The sequence below is a fragment of the Budorcas taxicolor genome, chromosome X, assembly GCF_023091745.1.
Source record: "Budorcas taxicolor isolate Tak-1 chromosome X, Takin1.1, whole genome shotgun sequence".
In the NCBI taxonomy this organism is placed as follows: domain Eukaryota; kingdom Metazoa; phylum Chordata; class Mammalia; order Artiodactyla; family Bovidae; genus Budorcas; species Budorcas taxicolor.
This window is the reverse complement of record NC_068935.1, coordinates 29,326,531-29,352,792: the sequence shown is the minus strand read 5'-3', so window position 1 is coordinate 29,352,792 and position 26,262 is coordinate 29,326,531. Positions and strand designations below refer to the sequence as shown.

The 26,262-nt window shown below is 50.3% G+C and overlaps 1 protein-coding gene across 2 annotated transcripts in view; it reads left to right on the top strand.

The window, feature by feature from the left end:
- The window catches only part of BCORL1 (BCL6 corepressor like 1), a 59,511-nt gene that overhangs the window by 15,101 nt on the left and 18,148 nt on the right, over window positions 1-26,262 (top strand). For both annotated transcript variants that reach the window (XM_052663103.1, XM_052663104.1), the window contains 7 exons: window positions 3,785-3,914; window positions 8,674-8,761; window positions 9,030-12,305; window positions 16,061-16,226; window positions 17,491-17,571; window positions 19,653-20,042; window positions 24,089-24,312. In XM_052663103.1, coding sequence (XP_052519063.1) covers window positions 3,829-3,914; window positions 8,674-8,761; window positions 9,030-12,305; window positions 16,061-16,226; window positions 17,491-17,571; window positions 19,653-20,042; window positions 24,089-24,312 — 4,311 coding nt within the window. In that variant the 5' untranslated portion in view covers window positions 3,785-3,828. The remainder of the gene's footprint in view (window positions 1-3,784; window positions 3,915-8,673; window positions 8,762-9,029; window positions 12,306-16,060; window positions 16,227-17,490; window positions 17,572-19,652; window positions 20,043-24,088; window positions 24,313-26,262) is intronic.

Sequence of the window (26,262 nt, the reverse complement as noted above, 5' to 3'; positions counted from 1 at the left end):
TAAAGATTTTATTTTACTCATTAATCAACAAGGGAACCAGACAGATGTTTATAGTCGGTTCAAAGAAAAAGGTCCCAAAAGCACAAATTTATATGGAGTAAAGGAATTGAATTGCAGATGGAGGCAAAACTGGTTTTTCCACAGTGGGGAGGGAAGTCGATCCAAACTTCGTGGGGACAAGACAGAGTTTGCATATCCATCAGTTACCTGCAATTTACAGAGGTGCAAAAGAGCTCAGAGACAATGAACCAGGCTAGAATCAGGCAGCTTGGAAGGGTGTGCTGTAGATAAGGCAGAGTTTTTTTGTTAAGGTACAGTTTCTAAAAAATAGTAAGCATGGTGAGTACTTTTTTGGGGGGTTTCTTTTGCCTTTTATAATTTCTCAGGGTCACCACCTCAATTCTCACCCAAGATTCACTTCCACATAACACAAATTTACTAAGTACTTACTATGTATAAGACATTGCAGAAGAACCAGAGACAGAAAAGAAGGTATTTCTTACCTTAAGTAGCTGATTGTCTGGGAGTGGGGGAAGGACACCAGAGCCATATGCCCAATTAATCACACAGCAGAGGGACCAAGAATCTGTGCTGTGGTAGGTATGGGAATGAAATGTTTAGGGAGGACCAGACAGGGAGTAGTTAACTGACCAAGGACGGGGGCTGGGGAGATGACATGGTGACATTCAAGCTAGGCTTTGATGGGGGACAGAGGGGAAGAGGGGACACAGGAGAGGCCATTTCAGGGTGAGGAACCTGCCTGGAACTGGATGGTCTGTTCAGGGAAGGGTCAGGAATCGAGTGGTGAGGGCGCAGGATGTGGCCAGACAGGAGGCTAAAGGCCAGGTCCTGGAAAGCCCTGAAAGCTGTGCTAAGAAATGTAGGCTCGATTCTGAAGACAGAGGAAAGCTGTTGAAAGCTCTGGCAGACAGAGGGGGCGATGTGATCGAACTGGTGCTTTAGAAGATGAATTGATTGTAGAATCAAGAGATTAGAGGCAGAGGGACCAGTTAAGAGGCTATTGTAATATTCTGGGTGAGGGATGATGAGGGACCACATCAGGCCAGGGGCGAGAGGGCTAGAAGGAGAGGACAGAGATGTTGTTATTAAGGCTTGACTCCTGATTGGATGTGGGTAGTGTGGGAGAGGAGTTGAACACTGAGATTTCCAGGCTGGGGGATAGTGGTGCTCTTAACTAAGATAGGAAACATGCTGGGCATGGGGGGTAGGGAGCAGGTTCTTGGTAACAGATAATGAGTCCGGTTTGAGACACACTGAGTTTGAGGGGCTTGGTGGACATCTAATTAACAGCAAGTGGCTGGCAGCTGGAAATTCTGGTCTGGGTCTAAGGAGAGAGGTCAGGCTAGAGATACAGATTTGGGAGTCATCAGTGCCCAAGGGGTGAGTGGAAATTGGGAGGTCTTGAGCTAAGAGAGAAGGAGGGATGGGGCACACACACACACAAGGAGACAGGGCGAGGGGGGGTTGGGGAGAGCCAGTGAGAGGCAGACTTCAGCTGGAGAGGCAGGGGAGACAGGAGGACAGAGAGGGAGACTGAAGGCTGAGGCTGAGGACTAAGAGTAGAGGGGAGGAGAGGCAGTGGGGAGGGGGAAAGGGGAAATAGGAAGGTGAGTAAAGGAGGGGAAGGACTGGGGCAGGAGATGCGAGGGAAGGGGAGAGCACTGAAGGAGAGAGAAGAGGAGAAGCAGAAGAGAGGGGAAGAGAGAGAGACAGCCGGGAGAATAATGGGGGAAGGGGAATGATGAGGAGGAATAGAGAGAAATGAGAGAGTGGGATTGAGAGGAGGGGGAAGGGAGAGAGGAGGCGGTAGGAACAGAGAGGGAGGGAAGGGGAAGGGATGGGAGAACATGGCAGAGGTGAGGAGAGACTTAGTAAGATGAGGGCCAGGTTTCTGGGGTGGCAGGAGAGAAGCCCACAGGTGCAGGGTCTGTAAAGCCAGGCAAGGGGCAAGTATAAAGGAAGGGGCGAAGCAGCAGTGTCCTATGCTATCCTATGCGACAGGCACAGGAGGAGGGGGAAGTCCAAGGAGAGGATGCGGCCCTGCTCTCCTCTCACTGACTCTTTCCCTTGTCTACTCCCTCTGCGTCAGCCCTGCAGCCTCTGGGCTCTTTGCTGATCTTAGCAGGCACCTCCTGCCTTAAGGACCTGTGCGAGCTGGTTCCCTCTGTGGAATGCACTTCCCCAGATATTCACATGGCTCGCATCTTTGCTTCCTTCAGGATGTTTAAATGTCTCCTCAGCAAGGCCTACTCTGATCACCCACTTATAAATTGTAGCCCATTCTGCTCCTTGCCCCCCCACTATTGCCTTGCTCCTTAGCCTGTTATATCACCTTCTAACATCCTGTAACATAGTCATTTAACATGTTTATTGGCTATCTCATCCCACTAGAATATAAACTCCGTGAACACGGGGATTTCTTGTCTTTTTTGTTAATTGTTGAATCCTTGGTACCTTGGACAGTGGTGGCACATAGTAGGTGCTTGAAAAATATTTTTTTGAATAAATGATATTGTGTTGAATATGGACAATCTCCAAAAGTTGTATAAAGGATGTGTTATTTCTGTGTTAGTTGCTCAGTCATGTCTGACTCTGCGATTCCATGGACTGTAGCCTACCAGGCTCCTCTGTCCATGGAATTCTCCAGGCAAGAATACTGGAGTGGATAGCCATTCCTTTCTCCGGACTATCTTCCCGACCCAGGGTTCAAACCTGGATCTCCTGCATTGCAGGCAGGTTCTTTACCATTTGAGCCACTAGGGAAGCCCATATAAAGGATAAATGAAACAAATCCCTGAGTTAGCTGTATTTTACTATGATTTACTTCTTTAAACAGTGGAGAACAGCATAAAATTCTGATCACCATAGGGTTTTGTTCAGTTGAGCTTTGATGAATAAGGCTTTTAGCTAATAAGTTAACTCGAATTTGAGGGTCTCAAGACAAGCTCATTGGATAAACATCTTTCTCTTGATGCCTCAATTTCTCTGCAAGGTGAATTGGCTTTGCATTGGTCGTCAGTAGTGAGAGCCCAACACTGGCTGGGGAAGGGGGGTGGTAGGTCATAGGGATGACAGACTGATAGGAGAGACAAGGACAGACATGTGCAGTTCTTAATGGAGCATTGTTTTCCGTCTGCTTGTTTGTGGTTAGAGCACAAGGAGTATGTTATCTGATTTGAAGGGCGCTTTAAACCAGCTTAGGTATATGCATTATATCTATATGACTCCTAACTTGAAATTAGAATAGTTTGGAAGGGCTTATAAAGCAAGCATGTGCTTCCTCTGGAGAGCTTAAATTGGCAATGTCACTCAAATACTTCAGTACTCATGGATTAGAGAGTTGACGAGAAAAAGATTCCCCAGTAGTCTTTCAATGCACTGTTCGTATATGGGAATGACCCTCTAATTGTAGTTGGTTAGGCTAAATGTGTGTAGAAAAATATACTGTCATCTCACTTGTCTGAAATAGATTGAATTTCCTCGAATACTCATGCATATCTGTCTTTCAGATAATTTAAAAATCACTCTAGGTGATTAACAGCATCCTCATCTCCATCCTGAAACCTATGGATTCCTGGAAAGCTGGTGCTCCCTCGTCCCCATTTGGACCTTAATTTTCCACAGCAGTCAGGCTTGTGAGAGAGATGGCTTTAATGTTTTGGCACTCTAATTACCTTTATTTGTTTCAGTGTTTCCGCGTAAAAGGTGGTTAAAGCACGGTCTGTGTTACAAGTTTTGATTTTTGGGAGTTCTTTTTCCCCAGGGGGAGTGGCCACAGCAGGTCCTAGCTGGTGGTGAGTGGCTGTCATGATCTCTACAGCACCGCTCTACAGCGGCGTGCACAACTGGACCAGTTCTGACCGGATTCGCATGTGTGGCATCAACGAGGAGAGGTGAGGAGGCTGGGAAGGTGGCTGTGGCCAGCTTCCAGTGAGTTGTCCCTGCTCCCCGGCAGGGTAGCTATGAGAGGGCCAGAGGAAGAACCCTGGGAAGGAGACTGCTGGTTGTTTCTGATTTTCCTGAGGTGGGCTGGGGCTGGGTGGCAAGAGTGGCCTGCTCTGCCATGCCGTCCCTGTTCAGATGAAAGTGAGGAAGCCAACAGATGACCTTTTGCCAACTAGTATTTGTCTACTCATTAAGAACTGTCAGATTGTGGAATACAGGGATGCTCAGGCAATTGCAGTTTTTATTTGCTGCATCCATGTTCTGTGCTCAAGGATACATGTAAGATATTTTTGGTCCTTGATCTAAGCCTGGAAGAAAGGTGGTTTTATCATTCAGCTTTATACTGGGAATGGTTAGTGGGTATTCTGGCGATCAGCACGTTCTGGCCTCATGAGGCTAGTGATGATTTGCAGTGAGATACTTATAAAGTATCAAAGGACAATCAGACTGCTTAACGTAGTTTTCGTAGGAAACTGAAAGTTGGTGATGCCTGCTGGATCTGTGTGCATTTTCAGTTTTCTGCTCACCAAAATACTGAGTTGACCAAGCTGTGCCATTTCTGATCATGCCCCATACGATGAGCACTCAAAATGGCCTTCAGGTTCTACATTTGACTTTTCCTAACTCTTGGCCAAAGAGCTGTGTGTGTTGGTTGCAATGCCTCTCCCATTTTTAGAGAAGGTATGGCTCCCCCATGCTAGCTGGTTTCAATATATTGACTGTTGAAATCCAAATACGTCAAATCAATCACCTAGAACACAGAACAATATAACTTTTCATTGGATTCAAGATCTGGCATTTCCTTGGGGAAATCTTGGAGGTGTGTGCATGGGTGTGTGCATGGAGGGGGTGTGGGTAATTTTGAAAGGAAAAGGGATAACTATCTTCCTTCTGCTGTTAACTGGAGAAGTGTGTACTTGTCTGAGGTTCAGGTTAGAAGAATAGACCTTTTTATTTTTTTTGAAGCCATTAGTGTTTGATGGTTTAATGCTCTCTACACAGAGGGATGAGTTAGAGATGGACTTAAAAGGAATTTAATTTTAGAATATAAAAGTCAAGTTCAAGGAAAATAAGACAAAGTTCTTCTAGGATCTGTGCAAGAAAGATATTTTCCTTTGCATATGAGGTGTGTCCTTAGATAATAATTAAGAGATGATGTGGGGAAGGCAGAGTGGTGGTATTGATTTGTATGAGTATTCATTGGCAACTAGTTATAAGCAGATGAGACTTTGATGTAGAGATCTCAACTAGAGCCTTCAAAAAATCAATGGACAAGTTACTTGGGTTTACTGTCCATTCTAAATCCCCACTGAAAAAGGACCATGAGTTGGAACCAAACTTGATTTTCACTTCTTATGGACCTTTCTTGGGATGTTCAGTTACCAAATATGCCACATGGTTAAGATGACCTTTTAAGTGTTGTCACTTTTGACCTCGTCTACCCATTATTGTTGCCTTCCTGCTCCAGCCTAGGCCATGCTACAGCTAATTTCCAAAAGGTGATCTCACCTTATTTAAAACCATCTTCCTCATCAGCCCTTTACCACCTGTAGAACTTAGCTATTTGGAATGTAAAGCTGCATCTGGGGGTTAATTCTTAAAGTTAGGTTTGAGAAGCCCACCCAGCTCCATCAGATATAGTTGGGGACTGTAGAAACAGGGGACAGGGCCTTTCTGCTGGCCTTAGGTGACTAACTCTAGACCAGCCTCCAGCTAAATCCCTCTGTTTCTTGCTTGCTTCCTTTCTTGTACCCATTCATGACTTCATTCACCAAACATTTGTTAAACTCAGTCAGAGCAAACCGTTTGTCATGGGACATTGGTGATAAGTGCCGTCGAGTGGCGTGTATAGTGGGAGTCTAAAGGCAAGAATCTAAAGCTTCCTGGGGGAAGAAGGGAAGGCTTCCCAGAAGCAGTGACATTTGAGCCAAGGCTTGAGGGATGAGTAGGAATTTCAGGTGAAGGCTGGTGTTTGTCACACCACGTGTTTGTGGGGAACTTTGGCTGGAATAAAGGCAGTCTTGGGGTGTGATGGGATTTGAGTCAGGGAAAGTCTGCAGGAGCTGGGATCCAAGGAGCGAGATATGTACCATGTAGTTAAGGCCCAACAAGAACTGAAAAAGGTCTGGTTTGACACTGGTGCTAGCCCTTAATAATCTGGCAGACAGCCCTAAAAGGTTATGACTGGTTCTGGTTTAAGTTCAACAAAGCCTTGAGCATAACAGCCTAGGGTCATCTCTGTTGGGAAGAAACGGTGGGATCAGTTTTCAGTCCTGATTGAAGCCTGCTTTGACTCCTGTTCTCTTCTCCCGGCCACCTGCACCCTCCTAATCTTGCTCGGTTGACCTGACTCTTCCCCTGCACCCCCTCCCCCGTCCCACATTCTTCTGTCAATGGAGCAGTTTAACATTTGCTTGGCTTTACACACTCCTCTCCTCAGAAGGCTTGAAACGTGGCTGCAGGACATTTTCCCAGAGCCTTGGCAGCCGGCTCAGGTGTAGGTATGGCTGGAGTAGCCAGGATCGCTGTTGCTGTGGCCACCTTGAGAGTCTCTGGGGCAGTGGCTCCACACTTCTCTGGTGGCTATCTTTGAAGACAGGGTTTCTACTTTCAGGGTGACTTTATATAGGGTGAAAGCTGAGCAAGCAGGACTGAGTATGCAGCTTAGCTCCCCTCTGTATCATCAGCAGGGGGGATATGGAAATTTTGTGTCCTCTCTGTGATACCTTATGAGGGGTTGTCCAAGCGGGGGTCCCTGCCGCTCCTTTTCCCTTACCACCATTGGCCCCGCAGAACCAGCCCTGGAACCCTGCTTCACCCCTGGCCTGAAGCTGGGGATTGGGTTTGCTTTTCTGGGCTCTCAGGGGTTGATGTCCAAGCATGTTTTCCCTTTCCCTCAGGCTCCCCCTTCCTTGCCTTCCTCGAGACCCCCGACTGTGTCTCCAGCCCTGTCTCTCCTTTTGATCCTTGCTATTTGTCACCAGCAGTCCATTGCCAGCAGTGAAACCCTCCCACTTCTGCCAGCCTAGCTGCCTTTTAAAGGGAACAAGCCTTTCCCCTCAGTTAGTCCCTTCTGCAGCCCTGAAAAGATGGGGAGAACCCTGTGTTGACCCCCTTGCCTTTTTTGCTCCTCTTGCCCCAGGTACAGTTTGGGGGTGTGTCAGTGGTTCCCTGTTCCAGTACAAGGGAAGGAGTTAGTTCTTGTGGGGCTTGGGTTGGGGACACCCTGACTGCCCTTTGGTTAGCGTGGCTGGTGAGGCAGGCGCTGGCTTCTTCCTTGGCTGTGGCAGAGCTCAGGAAGAGGCTCTGAAATAGGAGGATGGCAAACCCCAAGGCAGTCTGGCTCCCCAGAGATGCACAGAGCATTCCTGTGTTTGCACCCTAGGAACCGTATCATAGTCCTTGTGCTAGAGCTCTGTTGTTGCACCTCAGCCTTCCACTCACCCACTCCACCCACCCCTGCCCCACCAGTGTCTTCCCTGGGGCAACAGAGGCACATTCTGTACTTCAGACACCAAGTTTCCCGTGGGCTTTATCCTCTCTCCAACGTCACCCTCCCGGGCTGACCTTTTTTCAGGGAGGAGGTCAGGATATACCATTTTCTATGAAATGGTTGGATGGCATCACTCACTCAATGGGCATGAGTTTGAGCAAACTCCAGGAGATGGTGAAGGACAGGGAAGCCTGGCATGCTGCAGTCCATGGGTTTGCAGAGTCAGACATGTCTGAGCAACCGAACAACAACAAAGCCCATTTTCTAAGATTCTTACCCAAATTTTAGAGAAGACTTTTTAGAAGGTGGGAGTACAGTGGGGTTTTCCTCCTTTGGGAACCAGTGCTCTGGCCTTGAGCATTTCCCTCTGCAGTATACCAGCTTGAATTTGGGGGTCTGTTGTCTTGAAGGCTGTCTTCCCTTTGGGATGAGAGAAAATGCAGTGATGCTAGGAGGCCAAGGGGAGAGGGGGAAGCTGTTGAGGAATGGGATGCAAGCAAGAGCAGAAAGGTAGGAAGGAGTGTGCTGGCCTGAGTTCACCGGTATCCTAGAGGGAAAGAAGTCATGCCCTTGAGATGCCCCTTGACACGCCAGTGACCTGCCTCGAATCAGTGTCATTATGTGTGCTAATAAACGTGCATCTGCTGTAGGCAAGCCTATCAGGTGGACAGGTGAGAGTTGGATTTAGAACATGAAACACAATGCAGGTGGTTATCTGTTTTAGGAAAGGGTTACCCTTATGATGCCTGCAGCCAGCTTTCCTTACAGACTTAAAATAAGACTGCATTTATGAGAAAAGCGCTTTGCGTGCCTTTTGAGATTTCCTGTGAGTTACATCTCTCCCCTCTTGGCACTGCCCAGTACTTTCTGCACGGTCACCTTGATGGATAAGCTCTAGGAACAAGGCGGAGGTGCTGGGGTCACACTGCTGGTGAGAGCCCTGGAAAACCGGACACACAGCCCAGAGAGGGGAGTCTGGTCAGATCAGGACTTTCCCTTTGTAGGAACTTGAAAAGTTGGGCATGGAGGCTCTGGTTTGCAGCCTGGACCACCCCCCCCCCCCAGGTTTATCGTGATCTCCCCCAAGCCAACAAGGGAAGCGAGACAAGAAGGATTTCTGTGAACCCAGGCAGGCAAGGGGTGTTCTGGGGCAGGTGGTGGTGGCCTGAAGGCTTGGCCTCATGTCCTTTTTCTGGTTGTGTCTCCCATGCTAGAAGAGCACCTCTTTCTGATGAGGAGTCCACGACAGGTGACTGCCAGCGCTTTGGATCTCAGGAGTTTTGTGTCAGCAGTTTTTCCAAGGTAAGGGGCCATGCGGAGCCACATGCCACCTGCTGAAGGGTGGAGCTGAACTGCCCAAGCATGGTGGCCAGCCTGCCCTCCCCGAAGGGGGCCAGGCAGGACCAGGGTGCTTCCCAGGAGTTGCTGCATGTGAGACAGAAATCAGCCCCCTGCGCTTTGCTTCTGCCAAGTTGCAAAGAGGACCAGCAGTCGCCCCTTCCAGGCCTCAGGAGCCTTGCACGACCTACAGAGAGGTAGTTAAGACAGGCTTTCTACTTTGTCATTGCAGGTGGAGCTCACGACAGTTGGAAGTGGCAGTAATGCCCGGGGGGCAGACCCAGATGGCAGTGCAACAGAAAAACTTGGGCCCAAGTCAGAAGATAGGCCTGACGACGCCCAGCCCCAGATGGACTATACTGGGAGTGTGGCTGAGGCAGGGGGCCCCTTGGTGTCCCTGAGCAGCCCAGGAGACGGGCTCAAGCTTTCTGCTCCTGACGGCCCCGAGGCTGGCAATGACACTGCTGACTGCTCCTGGACTCCCCTTAGCAGCCAAATGAGCAAACAGGTGGACTGCTCGCCAGCTGGGGCCAAGGCTCTGGACTCGAGGCATGGCGTCGGGGAGAAGAATACTTTCATTCTGGCAACTCTGGGAACTGGCGTCCCTGTGGAGGGCACCCTGCCTCTGGTGACCACTAACTTCAGTCCGTTGCCAGCCCCCATCTGCCCGCCAGCGCCCAGCTCGGCCTCCGTACCCCCGTCTGTTCCAGACCCATTCCAGGTGCCCCTCTCGGTCCCCGCCCCGGTCCCCCACTCCGGGCTTGTTCCCGTCCAGGTTGCCGCTTCGGTCCCAGCTCCTTCCCCTCCCTTAGCGCCAGTCCCGGCTCTGGCCCCAGCACCACCCTCAGTGCCCACGCTTATTTCTGACTCGAACCCCCTTTCGGTCTCAGCCTCAGTCCTGGTGCCTGTGCCCGCTTCTGCCCCCCCATCGGGCCCCGTCCCCATGTCGGCTCCAGCCCCAACCCCCCTCTCAGTCCCAGTTTCGGCTCCTCCCTTGGCTCTGATCCAAGCTCCTGTGCCCCCTTCGGCTCCAACCCTGGTCCTTGCGCCTGTCCCCACTCCAGTTCTGGCCCCCATGCCAGCATCCACCCCTCCAGCAGCTCCTGCCCCTCCAGCGGTGCCGATGCCCACCCCGACCCCGTCCTCTGGCCCGCCTTCTACCCCCACCCTCATCCCTGCCTTTGCTCCCACGCCAGTGCCCGCACCCACCCCCGCCCCAATCTTCACTCCAGCCCCCACGCCCATGCCGCCTGCCACACCTGCTGCCATTCCCACCTCGGCCCCCATCCCAGCCTCCTTCAGTTTGAGTCGAGTGTGTTTCCCTGCAGCTCAGGCACCAGCTATGCAAAAAGTCCCCCTGTCCTTTCAGCCGGGGACAGTGCTGACCCCAAGCCAGCCGCTGGTATACATCCCGCCTCCAAGCTGTGGGCAGCCACTCAGCGTGGCTACACTGCCAACCACCCTGGGAGTCTCCTCCACGCTTACGCTCCCTGTCCTGCCATCCTACTTGCAGGACAGGTGTCTTCCCGGGGTGCTGGCCTCCCCAGAGCTGCGGTCTTACCCGTATGCATTCTCTGTGGCCCGACCCCTAACATCAGAGTCCAAGCTGGTGTCTCTGGAGGTGAACAGGCTCCCCTGCACCTCCCCATCAGGCAGCACCAGCACCCAGCCTGCGCCCGATGGGGTCCCTGGGCCTTTGGCAGACACATCCCTGTCTACTGCTTCTGCCAAGGTGCTTCCACCGCCACAGCCTCTGCTGCCAGCCCCCAGCGGGAGCTCAGCCCCACCGCATCCCACCAAGATGCCAGGCAGCGTGGAGCAGCAAACAGAAGGGACTTCCGTCACCTTCTCTCCCCTCAAGTCACCTCCACAGCTGGAGCGAGAGATGGCCTCTCCACCTGAGTGCAGCGAGATGCCCCTCGACCTCTCCTCCAAGTCCAACCGACAGAAGCTCCCATTGCCAAACCAGCGCAAGACGCCGCCCATGCCTGTGTTGACCCCTGTGCACACCAGCAGCAAGGCCCTGCTCTCCACCGTCCTGTCTAGGTCCCAGCGCACGACCCAAGCTGCTGGCAGCAGTGTCACCTCATGCCTGGGCTCCACTTCCTCACCCTTTGTCATCTTCCCTGAGATCGTGAGGAACGGGGACCCGAGTACCTGGGTGAAGAACTCCACTGCACTCATCAGCACCATTCCGGGCACCTATGTGGGCGTGGCCAATCCGGTGCCCGCCTCCCTCCTGCTGAACAAAGACCCCAACCTGGGCCTCACCCGAGACCCCCGCCATCTCCCCAAGCAGGAACCCATCTCCATCATTGATCAGGGCGAGCCCAAGAGCACTGGTGCCCCCTGTGGCAAGAAGAGCAGCCAGGCTGGGACTGAGGGACCGCCAAGCACAGTCAAACGTTACACCCCTGCCCGCATCGCCCCTGGGCTGCCAGGGTGCCAAAGCAAGGAGCTTTCACTCTGGAAGCCCGCAGGGCCAGCAAACATTTACCCACGGTGTTCAGTCAACGGGAAACCCACCAGCACCCAGGTCCTGCCTGTCGGCTGGTCACCGTACCACCAGGCGTCTCTGCTTTCCATCGGCATCTCCAGTGCTGGGCAGCTGACCCCCAGCCAGGGGGTGCCCATCAGGCCCACCAGCGTCGTTTCTGAGTTTTCTGGTGTGCCATCCCTCGGCCCCAGTGAGGCCATGCATGGGCTTCCTGAGGGGCAGCCACCACGGCCCGGGGGCCCCTTTGCTCCCGAGCAGGATACGGGCACAAAGAACAAAACCTGCCGCATTGCTGCCAAGCCTTACGAGGAACAAGTGAACCCTGTCCTCCTGACTCTCAGCCCTCAGACAGGGACCCTGGCGCTGTCTGTGCAGCCTAGTAGTGGGGACCTGCGAGTGACTCAGGGGCCTGGGGAACCAGAGAGCCACCTCTGCCCCGACAGCACTCCTAAGCTGGAAGGCCCCCAGGGGGCTTGTGGCCTGAAGCTGGCCGGAGAGACAAAGCCTAAGAACCAAGTGCTGGCCACCTACATGTCCCACGAGCTGGTCCTGGCCACCCCCCAGAACCTGCACAAGATGCCCGAGCTGCCTTTGCTACCTCATGACAGCCGCCCCAAGGAGCTCATCCTGGACGTGGTTCCCAGCAGTGCCAGGGCCTCTAGCACAGAGCTTCCACAGCTCGGAAGCCAGGTGGACCTGGGCCGGGTGAAGATGGAGAAGGTGGATGGTGATGTGGTCTTCAACTTAGCCACCTGCTTCCGGACCGATGGCCTCCCAGCAGCTACCCCGAGGGGCCAAGCGGAAGTGCGGAGTAAGGCCGGGCAGGCTCGAGTGAAACAGGAGAGTATAGGTGTCTTTGCTTGTAAGAACAAGTGGCAACCAGACTCTGTGGTGAGCGATGGTGCATCCGAATCTCCACCACCCAAGAAAATGAAATGTGGCAAAGAGAAGGATGGTGAGGAACAGCAGCCACAAGCCAAGGTCCTGGTCCGAAGTTCCCATGGACCCAAGGTGAGTGCTGGGCTGAGTTTGAGGGCAGGGCCAAGACACCAGTGGTCTGCTTTGTCCTGCAGACATCAACCTCATGCAGTGTTCTTGAGTAGGTCTGTGAAGCAAAGTGATTGCAAAGCTTGTGCAAAGTGAATCATGACCCTTAACCAAGGCACATTCTCCATATAGAATGTTTTAGTGTGGTGGGGGCAGAGTTTGCATTTTGTAGGCTGTGGGAAATGATCCTTGCAGCTGAGGAAGCCATTGTCCCAGATGAGGATGAAAAGCAGAAGAGTATGATACGATACAGGGAGGGAAATTAATAACAGGCCCTTTGCTGCATAGTCATTCTTCCTCTTCCTTTTCTAAGATAACTGTTAGCCTTGAGAATTTGGGACCCAGGGAAGGAAGGGGCCCTTGACAGGGTTGCTCCCTGCACCACTGGGTAAACCTGCTTAGGATTAGCTTGGAGTTTTGTGGGGCCAGAGCCAATTCAGCTTCTGGGCTCATCCACCAGTTTCCTATCCCCCTAATGCTTGGGGTGGCAGCTTTGGGTTTCAGCCCACTGGAGATTTGATGTCCAAAGCATCTGGATCTTAATAGGTTAAGGAGGATGGCAGGGTTCTAGGCAGAAAGCGGGGCTAAGAGGACTTGACCTGAATCCAGTGTTCCTCCAAAAAGTATCTGCAAGCCACTAGTGATCAAGGAGATTCTAGAAGCAGTTGAGGATAGGGCTTATTCAAGATATGGAGCAATTTGAGGTTATGTCAACAAGTCTTCAAATTGGATGTTGAATAGATTTCTAGCTAGAGCACCATGAATTTGTCTGTGCCAAAGTTCTTAGTATTTTTGTTGTTGTTGGACCATAGAGCACTTTGAGAAGCTAATGAGAGCTGCAGACCCTGCCCTCAGAAACATGACCTCATAATTTTGCCGATAGTTTCCAGGGGCTCACAGACCCAACCCGTGCCCCAAAGCCCACCCATGGACTCCAGGTTGAGAACCCTGGGGATAGAGTTTGGGTGGGTTTTTCTCACCCAATGGTGATGTATACTGGCCAGAATGGGCAAATTGATACAGGACATAGATGAGTGGTTGCCTAAGGCTGGAGAGAACGAGGAACTGAAGATGGCTTAATGAGTCCAGGGTTTCCATTTGGGGTGAGGAAAGAACTTTTGGAACTAGATAGTGATGATCCTTACACATGTTTGTGACTGTACTAAAAACAGTTGAATTACAAACATTACAGATATATGATATATCTCAATAAATTATGTCAACAAAGCTGTTGTTAAAAAATTATTAAATGAAGTGATATGTGTAGATGTTTAGAACAGTGCCTGGCAGATAGTTAAGTGCTCAGGAAGTGTTGGTGGCTGCTATTGATATTGTTAGTATTACAAATAGGATAGATGTGGTCCCCGCCCTCCTGAGCTTATGTCTCACTGGCAGACAGGCACCGCCCCTTCCTATATAAAATGAAGAGTTCACAGGGCCCACTGACAGATGCAGAGAGCAGAGAAGAAAGTTACAGGGTCAGGAGCCTCGAAGCAGCCCTTGGCAACTGCCTGTAATGATTTAGTAAATGTCCATTTGTCTGGAAAGCAAATATCTTGGCTCTTTCTTTTCTTACGTTCCATCTTCCTGAGGAAGAAACCATTGATTAGCAAAACTAAAATCAGGGGTCAGTTCAAAACAGCCCCTTTCAGGGTATGGCCAAGAATCAGAATAGTCTCTGGAGTATATATGGAAGTAGGAATATGATGTTAAGTGTGTGAAACTTATACAAGGTTATAAACCAATGTGACCTAAAAGAAAAGAAAGTTATTTTTTAAAAAGAAACAACATAGTCTCCTGTTTCCTACACCACCTACCCCAAGGCCTTAAGACTCCTGAAGGACCTCTGAATCATCAGAAAATTCTCCTTCAGTCTGGTGCTGGTGGTCTCCTCATCATTTGGAAAGTTCTTTAGAAAACCCTTCAACACTCTGTTGACCAGAACATTCATTTTACATGGTCTCCTCACCATCCCAACTTCTTGCCTAAGTCGAAGTGTGCCCTTGCATAACATGCAGACAGGAATCCCGTCTAGATGTTCTGTTCTGCTTGTTTTTGTCTTATCTTAGGAAGTAAAGGTTAATGATCTGTACTTGAAAGAGCCAGCTAAAAATGATATACAGAAATAAATAGGACATGTTCAAATTGATGTGCATTGAACTTTATTCCCCATGACCTGAAGGAGTTGTTTTCTGACTATACCTGAAGGGCACACTTGAAGCAGCTGGTGCCCGTCTTCTTTCCTCCCCATGTCTTTCTTTCTCCTAGCACTTTGGTTTGTAGGAACTTGCAGCAAGTGAAGGGAGAAACTGAACTTGAATTCCCAGCTCAGCCCTCCACTGGGTAAGAAGCAGGAGGAGTTGATGGGATAGCAGGATTCCCTGGACTTTGACGGGGATTGGTGACTTTGTGGAGTCCCCCTGCCAACCCCTGCTTGAAGATGCTCCATCAGTAGGATATCTGCCATCCCCTTAGCTGGAGCTGGGTCATGATAACCTTCTAGAAGGTGGTGTGCAGTTCTGCTTAAGGGGAAAACCACTCTGCCTTTCTTCCTCGCATCATTGTTAAAATGGTTTGCTTATTCCATACTCCCTGGACACTGCAATACTGAAAGTCCCTCTCTTGCCCTATTTCTTGCTGGATGGCGTGGAGAGATCTCAGAGCTTGTGAGAATATGTGACTGCTAGGCTCAGAGTATCCTGACAGTGCATAAGCACGACCATTGTGACTGTCCCAGGCACCAGGCAGTAGGTATGAGTGGAGCCAAGCATAGTCAGTGGAAACACAAGCACAGAAGGAAGAAGAGGAGAGGAATGAGAATGGAGGTGAAGAGACCTGCCCTGGGTGCTAGGACCCCTGGGTCTTGGTCCCAGCTTGGCCATTTTCTCACCACAGGCACACACCAGCTAACTTGCAGGCTGGCCTGGTTCCTGGTGGCCCCTGAGGCAAGTGGACACCTTGGGCTGTGTTGCCCTGGACAAATGATTTAACCTCTTACCCTGGAGGCTCAGTTTCCTCATCTCTTCACTAAGGGTGATTATTAGCTTTTCCTTGCAGGGTTGTTAAGAATAACAGATCGAATGGTAGAGAGAGTGTTTGGAAAAGGTGAAAGGGCCACAAAGTGTAAGGGGGCATTGTTAAAAATGCCTGAGCCTTTTCAGTGTCTTTCCTAAGTACGGGGAGATTAGAATGGCTCCGGTGGCAGACTTTTCTTGCCTTAGTGGAATCTTTTTTCTAGTATTAATTTATACATGAAAATAGGTAATTTTTCTTGAATTGGCCCATGCGAGAATTATTTTCAGTTGTTGGTGTCGATACTATTCACAGTGAAGTTATTTGAACAATGTAGTCACCCAACTTGCAGAAGAGGCATTTTTGTTTTCTGTCGGTCTCTCTGTTGCTGCTCAGATAGAGTATGGGGCCTGACTTTGCACCTTTTCAAATAACTTTGGGTGTTTATTTGGCTTGTGAATGCGGACTCTGTGGACCTGTTTAAAATGGTGGGATACGGATGTCTATGGGGATTAGCTAGGGCACTGGATTGGGTCCAAAAAGCCTCTGTAGCCCACTGTGGAAGGCAGAGGACTGCCCCTTCCCCCAGCCCATGCCTGGGCAGCTCATGTCCATGTTTCAGAATCAGGGCACAGGGCTCAACATTAAGAGAACATTCTTAAGATGGGAAGCTGACCTTGGACCTGATACTATCTACCTCTCCGCAGTGCCGGAAGCCACCTAGTGACCCCCAGGAACCCACCAAGAAAAGCCCCAGGGGGGCTCCAGATTCAGGAAAAGAGCACAATGGAGTCAGGGTAAAGCACAAGCACCGGAAGCCAACAAAGCCGGAGTCCCAGTCTCCAGGAAAACGAGCCGACGGCCATGAGGAAGGTAGGCCCTGCGCGTGTCCTGGCCCTCTCTCCGGGCTGCAGGGTGATCCCTATGGCAGATTGGGGCGGGGAGGAGGGCCTCTGACACTGACCAGGAAAGTGGGGCTTGCTCACTCGAGGAGAGAGAGATCATTAACACCTCTGAAAGTGGAAGGAGAAGAGAGACAGGAGCAGGGCTGCTCACCCTGGTTGCTGGAGTAAGGCACACTCTGAAGTGGTGCTTTTCAGACACACAAGAGTCAGTCCAACCCCAGAGTAGCCAGCCTATTAGCCTGTGGTGGGTCTAGGCTCAGAGAAGAAATGGCTTTAATGAGGATTGAGGCCGAAGGGGGATTATTTACACTGTTTCTCTACCTTTGGTATATTTGGAAACTCCCATTATAAAGGTTAAAAAATTAACTAGATAGCATGGCTAGAGAAATCCTAAACCCTTATTATTTAGGGACATACAGGATGTTTGGGGCAGGGAGGTGTGTACATAATGCATGCGCTATGCCAGTGATAGTGCCTTGGCACCCTCTGCAGAGAGAAACCCACGTAGTCCCGCCCATAGTAGCCTGTGTTCACAGCCTTCCTGTCTGAGATGGCCTGCCCCTTTATAGTCTCTTCTTATATAGCAGCTTTCTGCCATCCGCCGCGTCCTGCTCCCATCTTCCTGCCTTGTGCAGTCCCCCAAGATCCGTTCTCTGTGACCTATTCCAGCTCAGTTAGAATTTCGTGGTGGTGCAGCAGCCTCACAGCTGTCCAGGCAGCCAGGCCTTCCACTCTGTGGTGTGCCAGCCCATTGATGCCATACACTGCCTTTTTTGGTGTCAGCCAAAATGACCCAACCCTCAGTTTTCAAAAACCACCAGGAAAAGCTTCTTTTCTAAAAGAGATACTTAAATGGTGGCAGCATGTGTGTGTGCTCAGTTGTGTCCAACTCTTTGCGACCCCATGGACTATAGCCCACCAGGCTTCTCTGTCCATGGGATTCTTCAGGCAAGAATACTGAGTGGGTTGCCGTGTCCTTCTCCAGGGGATCTTCCCGACCCAGGGATCGAACCCACATCTCCTCTATTGGCAGATGGATTCTTTACCACTGAGCCACCAGGGAAGCCCTGATAGCAGCATAGGGGAGCTAATAAATGTAATGCAGGCAAAACACAAACCCTCCCTTGAGTTTCCCATCTGAGCCTTTCAGGGCAAGGGTGGGGGGCTTTCCTGTGCTGAGCCTCTGATTGTGATATTTCTGCCTTCTGCCCTGAAACCGCACACCACTCCAGGTTCCTTAGAGAAGAAAGCAAAGAGCAGTTTCCGTGACTTCATCCCTGTGGTCCTCAGCACCCGGACGCGCAGTCAGTCTGGTGAGTGAGTCTGAGGCTGAGGCCCATCTTGGTACTTCTCCGCAGAGAGGTAGAAATCTGGTGGAGCCATTTTGCCATTGGCCTAAGTGGAGAGGTGGGAATTTCATTCATTGTGCCAAGATGCCCAGCTCCCTGCAGAGACAAGAGAGCCTAGGGTAGGAGCTGGGTCATTGCCCATGATTTTAGGACGATTTGCTTAGCTTTTCAGAACAGGGATTTGACACCTCTTATTGGCAGCCAGTGGTGGAAAGAGGAAAAGCCTGTGCCACTCAGGAAAACTGGTTCTACTCCAGGCTTTGGCATCTCTTGATTATTGGGGCCAGTTACTGGCACAGACATTTTAATCTTTGGGCCTCTCTCCTCTTGCCCCATTTGACAAGCATCATCAAAATCGGAAACAGTTATTGAGTCATCAGGGCCAGCAGAATCACACTTGGTCCCCTGAATTTGTACTAGTCAACCCCCAGTGTCTAAGAAAGGATGGCTCTTGCCAGGCACTCTTCTTGTCTGCTAGCCTCCAAGTTGATACTTAGCACTAGAAATGGTTGCCCCAGCTCACCCAGATATCCAGGCAAAGTGAATGGAATGGAGAAGCAGGGCACAGTGTAAACTCAGTTATCTGACATTCTGTTAACGAGCACCTCAGCACATGGAGAGCACTGTGGTAATTGGGGTTTGTAATGACAGCCTAGAGGCCTTGACAAATCCTGAAGTGTCCTCTGAATCATCAAAGAGCCATTACGTTACAGCCATTGCCATTTTAGTGTTAAACACAGCATAGTGTATTTGATTCTTTAGAAATTGGTGATCCCTGGGTGATCTCTATGGTGATTCGTATTAACCAGAATATTAGATTGACTAGAACACTGCGTTCCCTGGCTGGTCTGTATAATGGAAAGTTTGCTGGACATTTGCTGTCTTTAAGTGGTCTGACTGAGGGACTTGAAGCTTTGGTCCAGTGCCACTCTGTTTGCCTCGAACCATTTCTTCTCTTTTGGCTGCTCCATGTGGTTCCCCAAGCAGGGGTTGAACCAAGGCCCTCAGCAGTGAGAGCTTGGAATCCTAACCACTGGACCACCCGGGAATTCCTTCGAACTATTTCTCTTCTGCTGACCTCACTTGGGTTTGGGGATTGCCGAGTTAATAGCTGGGTCTTAAGAGAAAACTGATGGTGTCTCAGAGCCACTTCCAAGGACGATGTCAGATCTCCTGGACCGCTGAGCTGGGCCAGCTTAGGACTGTGCTTGTTGTCAGCAGAGTTGAGGGTAGGAGTGGGGAGGAAAATGGCCTCTTGGCCAGTGGCAGAAGAGGGCAGGAAAGGTCCCATCGTCCTGGGGCGGTGGTGAGAGGAAAGGAAGTGCCTGCCCAGCGGTGAGGCGCAGCTGCAGCGGGGTGGGGAGTGGAGCTGAGCTGGGGAGAAAGCTCCACCCCTAGACTTGTGGCCGCTCAATAGAAGGTGGGGTCAATGTAAGGGAAGAGGGCCTGGCTCTGGAGCATTTGGGCGGGCCTAAGCCAGGCTGTGACAGGAAAGGGGCTCCTTGCTTCACTTTTCCTGAGAGCCTTCGGAGACAACTCAACTTGCGCAGGGTGGATCTGTCAGCAAGTTTGGGGGTCACATAGTGAGCCGGGGTGGGGTGCCATGTCAGTCTGCCCTCCCTTACCCTCTACTAAACCCCGTGGCCCTCTCCTGCCCCTCACACAACTCTTGGCACCTCGTAAGCACTAAGAGTTTGTGGAATGAATGAAAGTGGCAGGGCAGCACGGATGAGGAAGGGTGTGTGGTTTGGATACTCAACAGTTGTGTAATTATTGGACTGTGTAAAGCGCTTTGGAGTGAATTATCTCAATTGAGCCTCAGAACAGTCCTGTGAGGTCAGTCAGTAAGGCTCAGAACAGTATTCTCAATTTATAGACAAGGAGACAGAAGTGAAGGAACTTTCCCAGAGCATACAGCCAATAACTGGCAGAGCCTGAACTCGAACCCAGACCTGCTAGCTCCTGATCCAGGGCACTTGCTTCGACACCATACTCTTAGTCCTTTGAAGGGATGCGTGACCGTCCTCTGTACATCCCACCCGCAGGAAGCATCTGTAGCTCCTTTGCTGGTATGGCAGACAGTGACATGGGATGCCAGGAAGTCTTCCCCACAGAGGAGGAAGAGGAAGTGACTCCCACCCCGGCCAAGCGTCGAAAGGTGAGAAAGACCCAGCGGGACACCCAGTATCGCAGCCACCATGCCCAAGATAAGACCCTGCTGAGCCAGGGCCGCAGGCACCTATGGCGAGCCCGGGAGATGCCCTGGAGAACAGAGGCTGCCCGGCAAATGTGGGACACCAATGAGGAGGAGGAGGAAGACGAGGAGGAGGGCCTGGTGAAGAGGAAGAAACGGAGACGGCAGAAGAGCCGAAAATACCAGACTGGGGAGTACCTGACGGAGCAGGAGGAAGAGCAGCGGCGGAAAGGGAGAGCAGGTAAGGCTGGCTGGGGGCTGCTGCCCCAGGCAGCTGCTGTCACCCGTCCCCAAGCCACGGTGACTCCAGCTTCTGGGGACCCTCAGGCATCATGGGTACTCCCACCCCTGCCTTCTCTCCACCTGCCAAAGGCCTCTGCACCCAGAGTAACCTGGTGCTATGATCCCCAGCTGCCAGAGGGAGTCACTCAACTGCAGTCCCAAGGTCTTGGCTTGGGGTTGAGATTGAATGAGTTCCCACTGACCTGCAGATGAGCTGAGGACATGTATGCCCAAGCCCTCCAGTTTTATGTGTGTGTGTGTGTGTGTGTGTGTGTGTGTGTGTGTGTGTGTGTGTATATATATATATATATATATATATATATATATATAAATCTGAACGTGTGGGCACGGCCACAGTGATGTCCTTAGTTACCAGGCAGTTCTCTGGTTGGCTTGAGGGAGTCGGGTCTCGTGGGAGGTTGGGTTTTCTCTCCTAGAATCCTAAGTTCGAGAAGAAAGAGGGCATTGGCTGCCTTTCCTGGTATGCCTCCAGCCCCTAAAGTTAAAAAGAAGTACAATGGTTTCCTCAACCCAATGTAAGAAGTTCAAATAGAGGCAGGCACAACTTGGCTTTCTTGATTAAAGCCACAAAGGTTATTGAGGCAGAGTGAAGCTTTGACATGACCCAAGGTGGCCTCATTTTTGTTGGACCTGAGCTGGAAAAGTGGGGAGCCCAAGGAGAACACCAGGCTCTCTTTGGCCACGTCAGATGCTATGATACGCAATCACGGAGGCACAGACTGTCACCAAGGCTGATACCAGTTTGTTCTGTTAAGTGCTCTTCAGGCCCATTCCTGTAGTGGATTTCTAGATGAGCAAAAAGCATATCTCTGGGTTCAGTTAAAACACTTCTGTCTTTCACTCTCTTTCTCTGACCTCTGCCCTTGAAGCAACAATTGATTGTCTCCTATAATGTATTCATCCTGAGCTGCTAGTAAATATCTGCAATCTCATTATTAGTGAAAACTGAACAACCATGTTGGCGTAGGTAGTATATTCTGGGTTTGCTATAATGCCAAGAAGGCTAACCCTCATCTCTGGCCCTGTTTAAGTAGAGATGTATATTATATCTATCCCCACACTTAAGAGAGTAATTGAGCCAGTTTTTGTCATCCGTGTGAGAGTGGGGATGACTTTCCCATTTTTCTGCCAGAGCCAGGATGTCAGAGGTCAGGAGTGAGTTGTCAAGCAGTTGGCCTCAGCCACTTGTGTTAGGATAAAGAGGAGCTTTTATATCACCACTTCCCTGGGGCTCAGACGGTAAAAGCATCTGCCTACAATGTGGGAGACCCAGGTTCGATCCCTCGGTTGGGAAGGTCCCCTGGAGAAGGAAATGGCAACCTACTCCAGTACTCTTGCCTGGAAAATCCCATGGACAGAGAAGCCTGGTAGGCTACAATCCATGGGGTCGCAAAGAGTTGGACATGACTCAGCAACTTCACATTACTTTTGTATCACCACAGCACTCTTGACAGCTTCAACATAACTACCTCCAGGAGCATGGGATCACCACTCGGCAAGGCATCCTGCTGGTTGTGGGGTCACCTCCAGTGTTTGGAAACCAGATCATTCTCCCTCTGTGTGTGTGTCTACAGGTTTTGAGTTGAGTCTGTTGGCTTTGGCCTATGATCTTCTCCAGATCTGATGCTAACTCTTCTTGAAGGAATTGCCTGGCAAACATCTCTCTTCTCCAGAAGCTCCAATTCCTCCTATTACTACCCTCTTTCAGGTTGACATCAGAGAGTCAGGCAGAGACCAAACTAGACGAGACAACTCCCGTGTGAGCCTCATGATCTTTCTTTTCATCCTGGGCTTGGGTCTCTCCTTGATTTGCAGAGGGGATAAGAAGAACCATTACCACTCACATACCTGCTACCTTCACTCCCAGTTCCCTTCGGTGCTACCATGAGGGTGCTCCACCAGTGTCACATAAACTCCAGAGCCTACCCTGCCCTGAGTACATGGGGAAGGGGCTGCTGCTTTTCCTGCGGCATTGAATGCTGTAATATGGCTTCCCCATGTTTCCTGAGGTCTTCACAAGACTTGCTTCTGTTCCTTCCTCTTTTGCCTCAGCCCAAACTGGTTACATTAAAAGGCCTGGTTGATAATGTGCTGGCTTGAAGTGCCATTAGAAGCCATCCAGCACAGCAGTTCTTTTTTCTTAATTTATTTTCATTGGAGGGTAATTACTTTACAATATTGTAGTGGGTTTTGCCATACATTGTCATGAATCAGCCATGGGTGTACATGTGTCCCCCATCCTGAACCCCACTCCCACCTCCCTCCCCATCCCATCCCTCAGGGTCATCTCAGTGCACCAGCCCTGAGCACCCTGTCTCATGCATCAAACCTGGACTGGTGATCTATTTCACATATGATAATATACATGTTTCAATGCTATTCTCTCAAATCATCCCACCCTTGCCTTCTCTCAAAGAGTCCAAAAGTCTGTTCTTTACATCTGTGTCTCTTTTGCTGTCTTGTATACAGGATCATCATTACCATCTTTCTAAATTCCATATATATGGGTTAATATACTGTATTGGTATTTTTCTTTCTGACTTACTTCGCTCTGTATAGTAGGCTCCAGTTTCATCCACCTCATTAGAACTGATTCAAATGCATTCTTTTTAATGGCTGAGTAATATTTCACTGTGTATATATACCACAGCTTTCTTATTCATTCATCTGCTGATGGACATCTAGGTTGTTTCCATGTCCTGGCTATTGTAAACAGCAGCACAGCAGTTCTTAGGCAGAGGTGGGGACCCACTGGTGGACTTCGGAGAGTTAGGAGAATGGGGGGCTGTGACAGCTGGCCTTTTGAGAGCTGTGTGTAACCTGTGGAGAATTCCTCATGCTGTGATGATGGCTCCTCCATCTAGATCTGCCCTTGGCAATGTCACACGTAAGAGAAGCCAAGGTCAAGGGAGGTGGGTTGAGAACTCTTGGATCTTGTACAACCCCCTCATTTCACAACTTGGAGAAACTGAGGCTGCAGTTACTTCAGAGACATAGTCATCTTTCACTGTTCACTAGGCATGGTGGCCAGTCCTGGCAGGGAGATAAAGACTACATGGGCATGGTCCTGCCTAAAAGCTTACAGTTAAATAACACAGTAATGATGCCTTACACTTTATAAAAGGGTGGTGTGGATTCTATCCTCCTCATTTTACAGATGTGGAAACTAGGCTCCGGGAGATTATGACCTGCCCTCAGCAACCACACAGCTAGTGGCCATGCCATGTAACAGTCATGTTAAGAGATAAGGATCAACTCAATCTGTCCCGCCCAACCCCATGGGGCTTAGGACTGACCCTGTTGGATGAAGCTCATGGTAATGGAGTTCCCAGCAGGCCTTTTGGAAATTGGAATGTGCTCTGTTCAGCGAGCTATGACTAGAATTAGAGATGTTGCTCAGTGTGTCCCAGTGACTTGATTTCCAGCTATGAAGGGCAGCAGGTGTCTGTGACTGCCCCTCTGTTAAGTTGGCCAGTGGCAGCTTCTGGTTTCAGGGAGTTTCTGTGCCACTTTGATCTTTGAGTGCCTGGAGAGAGACCAGCAGGGCAGACAGGCGGGTAGGGCTAAGGCTGTGAGGGATGCCTTCTCCCATTTACTCGCCCCTAGTATACTACATGCTTCACTTCAGGAGAGCTGCTAGCTTTGCTTCATATTGGGGTGGAGAAAGAGACAAAGGGGCGAAATGCTGGGAAAGTTCTGATTTCCTTTTAAATAGACCCTCATCTTTGGGACAGCCAGATGGGCTGCCCCCTGCTAGCAAGGCTGGGAGTTGTCTTCTGCTTGGAGGGGAGGGACATTGATGTAGAAGCACAGTGTCTGTTCGAGAAGCATCTAGTGGAATAGGCATCCCCGCACGAGATACTGGTAGGGAATAGTTACACAACTTTGTCCTGAGATTCTAATCCCCAAAGTCCTCTGATTCAGTTTAGAGGAAGGCGTTGCTTTTCTGTGTGCCATTTCCCTGACATCCATTCTTTCCTGCAGATTTAAAGGCCCGTAAGCAGAAAACTTCCTCCCAGAGCCCAGAGCACCGCCTCCGGAACAGGAACCTTCTCTTGCCCAACAAAGCCCAGGGGATCTCAGATTCACCAAATGGTTTCCTCCCAAATAACCTTGAGGAGCCAGCCTGCCTTGAAAATTCAGAAAAGCCATCAGGAAAACGAAAGTGCAAGACCAAGCACATGGTGACGGTCTCAGAAGATGCAAAGGTATGTTATCAGCCAGGGAAGTTGGGGCTGGAGACTGGGCTAGGGTGGCATGTTTCCCATAAGCTCCTTGAGGAACAGTCTTCTGAGTGAGTGAGTAAGTGCAGGAACAGAAAAAGTAAAAGTGTGAGTCTCTTAGTCATGTCCAACTCTTTGCGACCCCATGGACTGTAGCCCACCAGGCTCCTCTGTCCATGGGATTCTCCAGACAAGAATACTGGAGTGGGTTGCCATGCCCTCCTCCAGAGGATCTTCCTGACCCAGAGATTGAACCCAGGTCTCCCACATTGCAGGCGGATCCTTTAATGTCTGAGCCACCAGGGAAGCCCGAGTGAGTGCATGGGGGGATTGAATTAACTCATGTTTATTACAGTGTTTTAAACTAATTCTAGAAGGGTTGGGCTGTAGATTTGAAGAATGGAACTGAAGTCAGAGCTAATAATAAGCATCTACAAACTGTAGAGTTTGGCCCAGGATGAATTTGCCTCAACAATCCTTGGATCTCCTTAGAGTTAGGGAAGAGTTAGAGAATATGGCAGAATGTTAGCCTGAATAGCTTGTTAACATCCAATCAAGAAGCTTTTGTCTGGGCTTAACTCACTGGAAACCAATCAGGAAGTTTTCTGAGTCAATCAAGGTAGAAAACAATTTGTAGAAGCAAGGATGTTGATTTCCAGACAAAGGTTGCCTGAGGGCGGGGCTGAAGGAATTCCACTTGGACTGGTCATGCTGTACTTTCCCAACCCCACTCCTCAGTTTCTGTGCTTCTCATGAGTGCCTACCAATCCATAGCCAAGCAAGGGCACTAGAACCCCTGTTTAAAACTGATGTCTCTTTGGGTTCTCATGTTCATGGCATTGGTGTTCAGTTCCATACCATACAATTGAAAAAAAAGAAAATCACACGATCCTCATCCTGGAGGTGCAAGGATGTTTGAGAGATGCGAGGCGCAGGTTCAAATGTATGCCTGTAATATGTGTTTGTCTTGACAACCAAAAATCAAAAGGTCGTATTGGGCTGGTTTAGGTGGTTGTGACTCTAATGGCTCTTTCTAGCTCCAGAGCAGGGTCCATGAGTGGCACTGGCAAAAGGCAGGAGACCCAAGTGCTCAAGTCCCCCATCCTTGTTCTGGAATCTGATTTCAGTGCAAACAAAGTGCTCAAGCCTATTTCTTCATCTTTAAAAAAAAGGAGATGATACTTCCAGGCCTTTCCATCCCACAAGGGTGCTTAGGGGAACAAAGGAGGCAATGGATGTGAAAGGCTTTGATAATGGTCAAGTGCTGTCTCTGAGTCTGGTGTAAACCCTTGAGCTTCAGACCAAGGCAAGAATGAGGGGACAGAGACACAGGAAGGCCAGGTAGCAGGGCCGGCTCCTGGAGACTCTGGAGGGGCCAAGGCAGGAATCGGGGCGTCTGCTCTGGGCCAGGTGCTCTGCTCACACGATCACTCAGTTCCCACAGCAGCTGTCAGAGGTGGGCCCTCTTGTCCTCAATTTATGGTGAGGAAACCAAGGTTTGGGGAGGTTCAGGGACTTGCTTGAGGTTACTCAGTGGTCCGAGTGACAGACCTGGGGCATGAGGCAGGCCTGGCTGCCCCTGGGGCACCTCCACCTCCTACTCTTTCCATATGCCTCCACCCAGTGAATGGGTGGCTTCTGTCTGCATTCAGGTGACACTGGGGTAGGGTGAGGCTGGGCAGGGAGACGCTGCCACCCGGAGCAGCTCTGGTGGAAGGTGGACGTCCTCATCCCCTGCTCTTTCCCACTCACATGACTCCATCCCACACAAAGGTGATGAGCCACCTGACAGCAGCACATGCTGATGCTTCTGTCTGGTAGTTCTGCCAGGCGGTGTGTCCACTGAAATGTTCTCCCAGAGAGGTTTTGTGCCTTCCCAGGGCCTCCCTTTTTCCCTCCCGCCTTTCTTTCTTTCCCAGTCACCGCCACCTGCTC